Source organism: Bombina bombina, chromosome 3 (genome assembly GCF_027579735.1).
Source record: "Bombina bombina isolate aBomBom1 chromosome 3, aBomBom1.pri, whole genome shotgun sequence".
Taxonomy (NCBI): Eukaryota; Metazoa; Chordata; class Amphibia; order Anura; family Bombinatoridae; genus Bombina; species Bombina bombina.
This window is the reverse complement of record NC_069501.1, coordinates 752185981-752198718: the sequence shown is the minus strand read 5'-3', so window position 1 is coordinate 752198718 and position 12738 is coordinate 752185981. Positions and strand designations below refer to the sequence as shown.

Below are 12738 nucleotides of genomic sequence, written 5' to 3'. Positions count from 1 at the left end.
ACCTGTAATAACATAAAAATTGCAGAGCATGTACTTATCTTGTTAAATTTATCCCATGGTTGCTCTGTCTGCAAAGTGAAGTTTTTTATACTGTGCACAAGGTACTGATAAAATATACATAAAATACATTTTTAGAGAGTAAAACATGGCCATAGTTTGACAGTTTTATCCAATAAACACATATTCCATGGCTCTAAATAAATGTAAAAAACAAAAACAAATAAACAAACAGAAAACCTTGAAATAATATTAATTCTTTAAAGAAAATTGCATAAATAATGTCTTTGTGGATTATAAAAAAAAATAGGTTTCTGAATCTGTAAGTTTACAACAGGACTTATGAAGAAACTTTACATATTTCCATTATGCATATTATAAATCACTTAAACTACCTCATTGTAAATTGAACAATATTTTAAAACAATGTCTTCTATGGAAAACTATTTCAATAAGATATAATAAATATTTTGATAATCTGAGACATAAATTTGAAACATATAATAACAAACCTGTTTGGAACTGTTCTCCAGCTTCTGCATAAGATGATCCAATCTCTGAGTAAAGTTTTCTAGTCTTGCCTCATTTTTCTGAGAAACAGCCTTATTTTTTACGGCAGAAAGGAGGTCCTGGCTTAGGGAGTGAAAGGAATCCAACGTCTTCTTTTTTAATTCTAGCTCTCCTTTAAGAAGCTGTTGAAATGTAGTTTGATTAATTTTACACCTTTATAAATTATAAATGCTTATTTATTTTACTTTCTGTACATTTTTACACTTGACTGAGATCTTAAAGTAAGCCTTTTTGCCATTTAATTGTTCAAAGGTATTTTTGCTTTAAAGGGACAGAGAGCTCAAAAGAGAGGGGGAGAGAGGGCGCAAAAGAGATGGGAGAGAGAGCTCAAAAGAGAGGGGGAGAGAGCGTAAAAGAGATGGGGGAGAGAGAGAGAGAGCAAGGGGTGGGACCGCTGTACTGCAAAAAAAATGGCTTTAGGATTAGTAGAATATACTTTACTCTGCTGATTGCTTGTGAACATTATCCCTTTATGAATCCTTTAGATCTCAACTATCATGTCTGCAGCCCTGGAATTGGAAATTGATGGTTATTCAGTCTAAAAATGAATAGGATATAAACCTGTGTGAAACTTTTAATGTTACTCTATGGCATGTTGTACCAACTTTATCTATACATATATATGATTTTATATATAGGTTTAGATATATAAAGAAATATGTATAGGGATATCTATTTATAAATACTTAGCACATATTCTGCTATGTGTAGAATACTGGAATGTGAGATAGTAAATACACAGTATAACACTTAATTACATATGAATATTACATAAATGGGCTTTAACATGTTTTCATCTACTTAACTGCCAAGGGCTCCAATGCACATATATATATATGTCTATACATGGTACATATGTATTTATATGTTTATATGGGTATATATTTACATATATATATATATATATATATATATCAGCACAGTAAAGAAGGCACTCTCCGTTTAACTCAATCGTTTAATGGTACCATTAAATGATTGAGTTAAACGGAGAGTGCCTTCTTTACTGTGCTGATATTTGATTGTTTGCAAGTGCACCCCGGCAGCTGGATGATAAACAAAGAGTGCTGGTTCCCTGCTTCTGTTTGTATATATATATATATATATATATATATATATATATATATATATATATACACTATATATACATCTTTAGAGATGTATATGTATGTATATCTATGTCAAAGCCCTTTCCCTGTCTTTTTTTCTAACATTTGAGACCTCATACCTTTGAACCCATATAACTTTTGTGTGCAATATTTTTTATAATATTTGTTATTAGATAATGTTATTATAAGTATAAGCGTGCTTTGTACTGTATTTTTTATGTTTTGTGACACTTTTTTGTTTCACAAAACAGTTAATCACTGATCTGAGGACATGCTAACCCGACGAGCGTTATCTTGAATTGTGCTCAAGCGTTCGCATTTACTTTTAACTTTTAATACCAGCTCAATTTAACCTGCGTGCAAACGATCGCGAAAAGCCAATATCGCTTGCACGCAAACGTCTGACCCTTAGTGTTAATTTAAAAGGACAGAATGCCACAATAAGTCTCAATATACACTATATAAATAAGCGCAAAATGTTATACATCTATTGACAACTTTTTAATACTTAAAGGGACACTCAGGTCAAATTACATTTTCATGATTCAGATACATCATGTAATTTTAAACAACTTTCCAATTTACTTCCATTAAAAAAAAAATGTGCACAGCCTAGAATTCACAGATAATACGTATATGCGTTTGTGATTGGCTGATTGCTATCACATGGTACAGGGGGAATGAAAATAAACATAACTTTGAAATTTGTTAGAAAAAAATCTACAACTCATTTGCAATTCAGAGTAAATGCCATTGTATTGTCTTGTTATCTTGCATTTGTTGATTATGCAAATCTACTGTGTTTACTGGTCCTATAACTTACATATGGCTAAATTTCAAGTGGCGCGCTAATTTTTGCAAACGTTATATAGTTTGTTTTCAGAATTTTGCTCGCAAAGGAAATAGTGCTTGTATTATAAGTTGTATTATAAGTAAATGAGATTTACTATTTACTCTCGTTGGGTTAGCGCAACTGACAACCTCTTGTACAGGGTAGTGTGTTATTAAAAAGTTACACAAAACACAACTTAAATACATTTAAAATTATATTTTTTTCTATCTGAAGAACATAGGAACGCAAAATAAGTGTATCGGGCTTTGCACTTTAGATCTAGCACTTAAAGGGACACTGAACCCAGATGTTTTCTTTTGTGATTCAGATAGAGCATGCCATTTTAAGCAACTTTCTAATTTACTCCTATTATCAATTTTTCTTCGTTCTCTTGCTATCTTTATTTGAAAAAGAAGGCATCTAAGCTTTTTTTTGTTCAGTACACTGGACAGCACTTTTTTATTGGTGGATCAATTTATCCACCAATCAGCAAGAACAACCCAGGTTGTTCACCAAAAATGGGCCGGTATCTAAACTTACATTCTTGCATTTCAACTAAAGATACCAAGAGAATGAAGAAAATTTGATAATAGGAGTAAATTAGAAAGTTGCTTAAAATTTCATGCTCTATCTGAGAGCATGAAATTTGGTTTCAGTGTCCCTTTAAAGAATTGCTAATATCAAAGTGTGTTTTTGAAATATTAACATAAAATATAAAAAAAAATACAAAATAATTATAAATACTATAGAATATTCTAAATAATTAATTTAATATATCTATTTTTTACAGTATGTATATTCATTTTAAATAATTCATATTTTACATATTTTATAGTTAATATTTCAAAAACACATTTTAAGATTAGCAATTCTTTATGTGTGCTAACCCAACATCACCTTAGTTCTAAATCGCAAAACACAAGCATGAACAGAATATTTTATGTTCCTTTGTTTTTGACATAGAAAAATGTTTTATTTTTATTATTTAATATCTATCTATCTATCTATCTATCTCTGTATTTATATATATCTGATAATGTTAATGTAAAATATATATATCTAGGAATTGCTATAGGAATATATATACAGGTATAGGTATATAAAGATAAATATAGAAATATGTATTTACAATAAAAAATAATATTATTCTGTATGTGAAGAATCTTGGAATGTGAAATATGAATAACCCCTGTTGGGATAGCGCACAAGCAATAGGTGACTTCTTTGGGAAAAATGCGTTAATACGATCGCAATATTGCAAATTCCGGAAGTTAGCTCGCATCGTATTTCGCTCACATGCAAAATTTTGACTTTCAACTTGTAATACAAGTGCAAGCAACATGCAAAAAGATTACTTCTATTGAAGTTTATGCATGTGCAGGAGCGCTAAATAGCGTGCCACCTAATAATTTGTTTTTCATTTCCTAATGCTGATGCTACATTCTTATTTGACATTCTTTGAAAACATTGTTGCTAGTTTATATGGTTATATAGCTGTAGGTATAATACCAATTTCCTAAAAGTAATTATTAAAAATAATATAAATAAATATTACTAAATTTTAATGGAATTAAAATGTAAATCGTTACTAAAAGTTTTAAATAAGCTATAGTTTATATAGTTCATAATTATCTATTATCTATGTGTGGATATGATTTAGTATGTACTATTATATCAAAGCACAACCTTGCCATTCAATGCATCTCCAGACTATAGTAGCCTTGGGGTACAAGTTTTAGTATACTCTTTCCTTGCTGCATTATTTCACAGTTCCATATTGGCCTTGCAAATGGCAACATTTTGCTATGACAATTTAATTTTTTAAACTGGACTTTTGAATAGTAAGATATTAGAACAGAAAAAAAAAAATCTATGTTAAAAAGCAATTAAAATAATCATACCGCTAACTTTCTTAGGTTGGTAAGCATTTCATTCTGATCTGCAAAACCTGTAGTTTGTATGCTGCTAACTGTTTCTTCTTTTTCCGTAAGCCAGGCATCAAATATGCACTAAACACAAAATTAAAGGAGAGTGTATTACATCAGAATCAGAAGTTCCAAAATCGTTTCTATTACCCCCCCAAAAAGTGAACCAAATATCTCTATACATAACAAATAATAATAATAGTAATAATAAAAATCAAAAACATAATTATAAAGGCAAAATGTGTTGTCATAATGGACATAATTCACTGACACTAAACAAACTTGTGTAGTATATTTTTCATTTAGAAATAGCTAAAATCTTTAATTGTATGGTAATAATAATACGCAGTGGTAGAATTATTTTGAAAATAAATTATAATAATTATAAAAAAGATTTAATATAATCTTATATCATTAAATGCCTGGGCATTTTTACAGTGTTGTCCATTAAGTATTATTTAATGGACATCAAATTTATTAACAATAACCTGTTCCTCAGCAAAATGCTGCCACTTCAGAAGAACATCCTGCAGAAGCGTCCATCTATCCTCAGTCCATCTGCATATGGCAGCCCAGCGGTCACCCAGGTGCTGAAAAAGAACAATGTAAATATTATGAAACTGTTTAACTGCAGCATATTTCTACAAGTTTTTATTCTGAAAACGAAGTTCTAAATTATAAAAATCTCACTATAATTATTAATAAAAAGCTGACACAATGAAAGTTTGGTATGATGACTTGATATAGTGCAGAATTAAAATAATTATATTTGTATTTATTACTAAAATCTGGGGAAAAACTACAATAACAAACTATACAAACTACAATATGAGTTTACAAAATTATTGATTTAAAAAAATAAGTTTGTCCATTCTTGATGTAAAATTTCAAGCCTGCCTAGTATTGTGATTAACTTTTACTAAACCTACAATTCACAAAAACTCTAAAAATGATAGTTTTAATTCATTTTTTGTGGTTATTTATTTAAACCTGATTACAACATAAGACACAATCTTTTTTGTATTTCAAAGGGACTGAGAAGGTAAATGGAGAAAAAAAAAAAGGTTTAAAGAAGGTCACACATCATATTATAAATGGTTCAAAGGTTAAATAATATGGATATGTAGTATTTAAGGAACTTTGTAGGTTATTATCAATTAATTTAAATCCCTATTAATCATCATTTATATCAAATAATATTTCTAAAAATCACAGAATTTCCCACATAAGATTGTGTGTTTATTAATTTACAACATGAGATGCTATCAGATTGAATACAGAGTGTGTTTCCATTATTTGTGCTACTATATAATTGCTGGTAAAGCGTGAGGTGGCTGGCTGACTATATGAATTACTATACCAATGAAAGCTGGCAGTAGCCCTTATGAATGGCTCTGTTTTGTTCTTAGCTATTTTCTCTATCTGTTTTAATAAGTTTCTATATATTTAAACTGATTTACCAGAATTAACAATCAAACCAGGAAATATTGAGTCTACACATTAAATTATATCAACCAGACTGTAAGTTTGAGAGGCAGAATATTTAATAAAAGTCAAGTGAAAAATGCAAATATATGTCATCAACTAATTTCCCTGTGAATGCACTGAATTACTTTACTCTGTTGTGAATGTATTAGCCCTAATTAACACACTGGACATTTATGGCTAGATTACAAGTGGAGCTAGGATTTAAATTTTTACACTAGTCAGGTGGCGCTGGTATTACAAGTTGAAAAAAAATATATTTTTCGCTAGCGGTAACCCGACTACAGCAAAAATTGGAACTTACAATATCACGTGCCCGTTCACGTATTCCTACATAGAAGTCAACGCAGAGAAAAAAAACCACTCTCGCGCAAACACCATCACATAATCTAATCAAATTAGCACTAACCAGCCATGAAAATATTCCAATGTTCTCTAACATGTTTGTTTGTAATATGCGCATACCCAATCACATACTGTAAAATGCGCATACATGATCACATACTGTAAAATGTGCGTACCCTTCCTGAAAATATAAATATTGCATAAATATGCTTTAACATATTTTCATCTACCTTACTGCAAAGGGCTACAATACACTTAGCAATCTTCATGTATCTCTATGTTAAAGTCCTTTGGCGGCTTTTTTTTCTTCTAACACCCGATATCTCATATCTTTGAGCCCTTATAACTTTTGTGTGCAAATTTTTTTTTAAATAATTTTTATTATATGATGTTATTGTACTTTGTAATGTATTTTTGATGTGTTTTGTGACACTTTTTATTTTTGGAAAACAGTTAACCACAGATCTGAGACTGCGGTAAGGATTCTAGCGTAAATCGCGATTGCGCTAACTGAAAGCAGACAGCCATGTCATTTGAAAGACTGACAATAGTGAAGTGTTGTATTTTAACCCTTTAGTGACAGGGTAAAAGTGCCTACATCGGAACACCTGTTCCGATGTAGACAAATTGAAACTACGCGATCATGCATACGATCGCAAGATTTCAATTATTGGATCGCATCTGGAGGGTGTCCCTACAACCCTAGGAACGCCCTCCAGACCGCGATCAAGTCCTAGAAGCACAGAAGGCTTCAGGACAGCCGTTTGTTATGACGTTCTATTCCGTCATAACGGCTTTAAAGCCCAGTGTAATTATGACGGAATAGAACAGCATAACGGCATTAAAAGGTTAACAATGAGAAGTTTATTTTTGTTGATCCACATTACTCATTTACCTGACCTTTTGCTGGTCACATATCTTAAAAAAATCATCTTATATGTTGCATATGCTAGACTGAAAACCCTAGTAAGTTAATATTGATGAAAGTAACTTCATCTGCCAGTGAAATAGCATTGCCTTGTTTTGTTTTTGTGTGCAGGAACTGATTGCTGTATTTTGACAGAAATCTAATTAACAGATCTGTTTAATAAAAAAAAACAAAAAACTATACAGCAGGATAATTTCCAAGGCTGATTATTAAAAAGAAAGCACTATGGATGGAGAAACTTGCAATGATTTACAAACACAAACTGCTTTTATGCAAGATGTACAGGTTTTGTAAAAGAGCAACCTTTAAACATTTGTTTCTTACTTACTTAATTCATTAGAAATGTTTTTATATTATTTATTATTTACCAGTTTTTCAATGAAACACCTGAATATACAAATGCAGGCCTTTATTTCAACCTACAAACTTGCAGGTTTGAGTAATTTGTATCTTCCTTTTCTACTCCAGTCTATTATTAGGACCACAATTTAAATTAGCTAAAAAGCCTGTGTGGTAACACATGAAAAAAAAAGAAAAGAAACAGACATTTTATAGACTTTTCAAAAGTCTTTTCCAGGTTTCTTTTCTTTGTTTTCAAACCTTCACAGATGTAAAATGTAGACAGTTAAAGTAAAAATTAAATACAGCAGCCAATCGATTCAATATTATTGATGGCGGCCAAAGGGTTTGTTCATTTAACAATCAATATTGTTTTGAATAATTTTGCAATTTAGGTTAAATCATCTAAACACCTAATTACAATGCAAAACACTCAGAGATATTATTTTAGCTGTGTATGTTTCACAGATTAAGTATAATTTGGGGTTTATTTTTAACTTTTTAGTAAACCCAGGAAATTATTGTGTTTATTATAATATGCACAAAATCTTTCACTCAGAAAAAAAATATTCTGCAAACACAAACAACCAAGATATTTGCTAGAATATCCAAACGTCAAAGCCTAGGGAACAGAAATGTCTAAACTTCAGGTGACATTTTCTGATCCACTTGCATAGTGCTGCAAAACTTTCCCCCAGATAAACGACTGGTTGAATTTGAATCTGGATTCAAAGCATAATAACTGTGCTTTTGTAATGCACTGGATTTTAATTGTAAAATGTTGTGAAACTTTAACAAAGGCATTTTGCATGGATTTAATTAAATCTGATAGCTAAAAATCCTAGTTACAATAATAAAAATTCACTTTGGCCCTTTATTCTATTATAGGGGAATTGTAATTTAATGCACTACTTTTATCTCTGTGTCTCTTATAATGCATTAATTATAATACACTTCAGAACATTACCTCCTGTGTTGCAGTGATTACGGTTATTCATTTTTTATTTATGTGTTGTTTTTCTTCTCTGCAATTTAGCTTATAACTTTTTAACATTTTTAACATCTGTTCAAAGTCATTAGCTCTTCTAAAATGCATTGAAAACTATGTAGTTTGTCTACAACATCTTACAATATTTAAATAAAATTATTAAGTGGTATTATATATATTTTGAATCCAAGTCTGATAAAGAACTTGCAATCACACACTATATATATATATATATATATATATATATATAGATATAGATATATATATATATATATATGCATACACCATACAACCTCAGCACTCCCTGTATAGTAGCCTGGCCAGTGCTCAGTGTCCAAACACACTCCACCAAAGTATACCTCGCACCCATTTTTTACTCACACAGTGTGGTGTAAATCACATCCAGTACATCCAACGTTTTGGTTCTCCACCTGGGACCTTTATCAAGGATACATAATAAACATAAACACCCATCTTTTTAATAATATTCCAAATGAGCATTCACAAACATCGCCAAACACTAAACCAGAACAGCAGGCACCAACTTCCGGTGATGACAAAAAAAAAAATGCCAAAAATACACTAGACAGAAATTCTAATTCCACTAATAAGAGTGCACATACTAGAGGGGCAAAAGCGCACCTCCAAGGCTCAATATACCATATAAGAAAAAACGTATTAATAGGAATAACAATCCGTTGCCATAGCAATAAAAATACAAACAGACTAAAGATGCCACAACCTGCATAGTCATCCACAACAGGGTTATATCACACTTAGTGTTATACTGACCCTTTCTAATTTGATATACAAACTAACCTAACCAGCTGAGTAAGATGACCGAGAGATAGAAGATCTCTCATCCAGGAAATATGAGAGCCAGATCTGCTTATTGAAGCCCCAGTACGCCATCATTTGCAATTTATAAATCCACTCAATCTCTCTTCTGAGTAGTAGCTTATTCACATCCAGACCTCTAGGGGGCCTGTTAACTTGATCAATTGGCATACAGCGAAGATCAGGCACTGTATGCTTTTCTTGTAAAAAAATGCAATGCCACTGGATGGTCACTTTTTCCTTTCTTCAACACTTGTCTTATAGTTGACCTATGGTTGGCCATTCTGTCCTTCAAGGGGCATTCTGTCTTGCCCACATAGGTAAGTCCACATGGGCATTTGATGGTATAGACCACCATTTGTGAGAAACAAGTTAATCTGTGCTTCAAATAAATTATCTTGTCTGTCCTTGGATGACGGAAATAAATGCCAACAATCAGGCTGTTACAAGTTATACATCCATCTGATCTGTGGCACCCTGGATTAATGTCCCAACTCTTGATGTCATAACTGTGTATAGGATGAGTAAGAACCAGGAGGTCCTTTAAACTCTTTCCTCTCCTATACCCAATCAAAGGGTGGGGCTTAAAGACACCTCTCAAGGAGTCATCAGTAGACAAAGTGTCCCAATACATATATATTGATTGTTTCATCTGCTGAGTCACCAAATTAAACCTAGGGATAAAGACACATGAAGGTGATTCAGAGCTTGCAGCTCTCTTGGTCATCTTACTCCTAATCCTAGCATAGGCATAACTAGAAACCTCAGGGCCCCTGTGCAAGGATCTATGAAGCCCCCCAAACAAAATATTTGATTTTGATCCTTTTTTGTTTTGATATATATATATATATATATATATATAGGTATGGAGTATCACAAGCCTAGCCCACAAGCATATTACTGTATTTACCTATATACCTGTATATATATATATATATATATATATATATAGGTATGGAGTATCACAAGCCTAGCCCACAAGCATATTACTGTATTTACCTGTGTGTGTACTTGTCAGTAACCCATTGTGGAAAGTACTGTGACTGTGTTGTCAGTCAGTGACACACAAAACAGTACTTTTCCATAATGGGTTACAGACAAGTACACACACAAGTAAACTTTATATTAATACCAAGACAGGCAGCACAGCACACACTTATAAAAAAAAAATCACCCCAGCAGCACAAACTTACTTTAAATTACTGCACTGCAGACTAGTCACTTTCTGACTCTGCTCCTCATGTGCATGAAGTGGCAAGTTCAGGGCAAGGAAGAATCTCTCTAACTAATGCTGCCTGTCTTCTAGAAGCATTGAAGCAAGTTTGCAAGCAGCAGCCTATGAGTAGCAGCTCCAGCCCGCAGTCCCCACTTACAAGACCACTCCTGCTCCTCCTGACTGTACTTTCTCCATGCCTTCCCCAACAGGGTCCCTGGGCACTGGCCATAGAACTTCTATGTGGTACCTGGGGGACCTGATGGGGGAGCCATGGAGTGCTCTCAATGGAATATTTTTTTTACAGGGGGCCTAAGGCTGAGGGGGGTGCAGGGCCGACCCTAGCAAGTGTGGGGCCCTAGGCAAATTGACAGCATGGAGCCCCTACTCAGAACAAAAAAATACTTCAAAGAAATGTGGGACAATGTACTATGCCAAACAAACACACAGATATACAGTAAATACACACAGATAAAAACATCCACACACACAAGGGTACATACATAAAGATACATTACATACATACGCTATCTACTTCACCTACATCTATAGGGATCATACATATACAGGTACACACACATACATACACACAAACACATACCAACAGTACACACAGATACATTACATACATACACTATCTACTTCTCCTACATCTATAGGGGTTATCACACACACACACATACTCAAAACACACACATATACACAAATATACATAAGCAGAAGAAAACACCTGTAAATGTGGTGAAGAGTCTGGCACACATTTGCTTAATATCTTTGTTTTCCCCCTGCACCTTAATTCCTTGTTGAGATCTTAATTTAAAACCTAAACAAACAATTGAAGAAATGCATAGTTGCCAACATCTGAAAAAAAATTCCAGGTACACTTTGCAGCATTTGTTTTCTTGAGTACATTTTATGTGCAAATCCTAAACACACATTTGCCTTTTTTCATTAGCCCACTAGATGTGTTCAGCTAGCTAACAGTGCATTGTTGCTCTGGAATTCAATTTAATTATGTGTTTAATCACTTTGCAGTAGTTAAACACATGGTTATATGCAAGCAACAGGGCAATATAAAATTGCTCTAACATATTACAGCCCTTTAATGCAGAGCAATCATCAAGCTCCTCATCACCTCCCTTACTCTGAAACATATAGTTGGTATATATACAGTATTTCATAAAAGTGAGTACACCCCTCACTTTTTTGTAAATATTTTATTATATCTTTTCATGTGACAACACAATTTAATATTCCACCTTGTTTCACCTCATATGAAAATAAGGGTATTTGCAATGTGGGTAAGAAAAAGTAGCCCAATTTGCTTAAAAGTGACTGTGTCCCAATGCAACCAGTTATCAGTCCAGAGTTCAGCAAAGTCAGCCAGTCTCCTCTCCTTTTGCATTCAGCTAAAATATCTTAATCATTGGTGAAACGATATGATAGGCCCTTCAGAAGCTTCTCTGTGAATCGCCCCTCGGGGCTTGTCCCTCTCATTAGTCACCTGGGAGACGCCTCCCTGATTGGCTCTCTATGTGCTCTAATAGACAATTCATTTGGCTGTCATACCAGTTTTATTCACATAGGGGGCAGCAAACAACCAGTAATAAAGTCTTACCATCCATTTTTGCTACAATTTAATACATCCTTATAAAGTGATTATTTAAACTACTTTACTTCCTTGTATTAATAAGTTACAATTTTAATACACATGGATCACACAGTACCATTTTTTTTCTGACCATTTTAAGATCAAACGTGAAAACATTCCACTTATAATATATAAAAATGTGTTTAAAAATCACATCCCCCATGAAACGATTCAAAAGGACTACAATACCCCAATCATGGACCCAACTACTTTCTCAGTTATTATCCCAACATGACACACATACCCTGAGATCAGCAAACATGTGCCATTTTCATATAATTACATCTACATTGGATTACTATCCCATACAGATCAATATTTTATCTCTATATATTTTTTTTGAAGGTATAAAACATAGGATATTATTTAAAATACAAATTCTATATGTACTTATTAGATGCCTGAAATGAAAGAAATAATGTTATTATTATTACTATTATCGGTTATTTGTAGAGCGCCAACAGATTCTGCAGTGCTATATACAAATGCTGAGTACAACAAAACAAGTATAGGGATCAAATG

The 12738-nt window shown here is 32.7% G+C and overlaps 1 protein-coding gene across 1 annotated transcript in view; it reads right to left on the bottom strand.

The window, feature by feature from the left end:
• Positions 1-12738, bottom strand: part of DMD (dystrophin) — a 4487195-nt gene that overhangs the window by 2869373 nt on the left and 1605084 nt on the right. Inside the window, exons 14-16 of the mRNA XM_053707599.1 lie at positions 4919-5020; positions 4407-4514; positions 510-689 (exon numbers count right to left, since the gene is read on the bottom strand). Of these exons, the coding sequence (XP_053563574.1) occupies positions 510-689; positions 4407-4514; positions 4919-5020 (390 nt within the window). The remainder of the gene's footprint in view (positions 1-509; positions 690-4406; positions 4515-4918; positions 5021-12738) is intronic.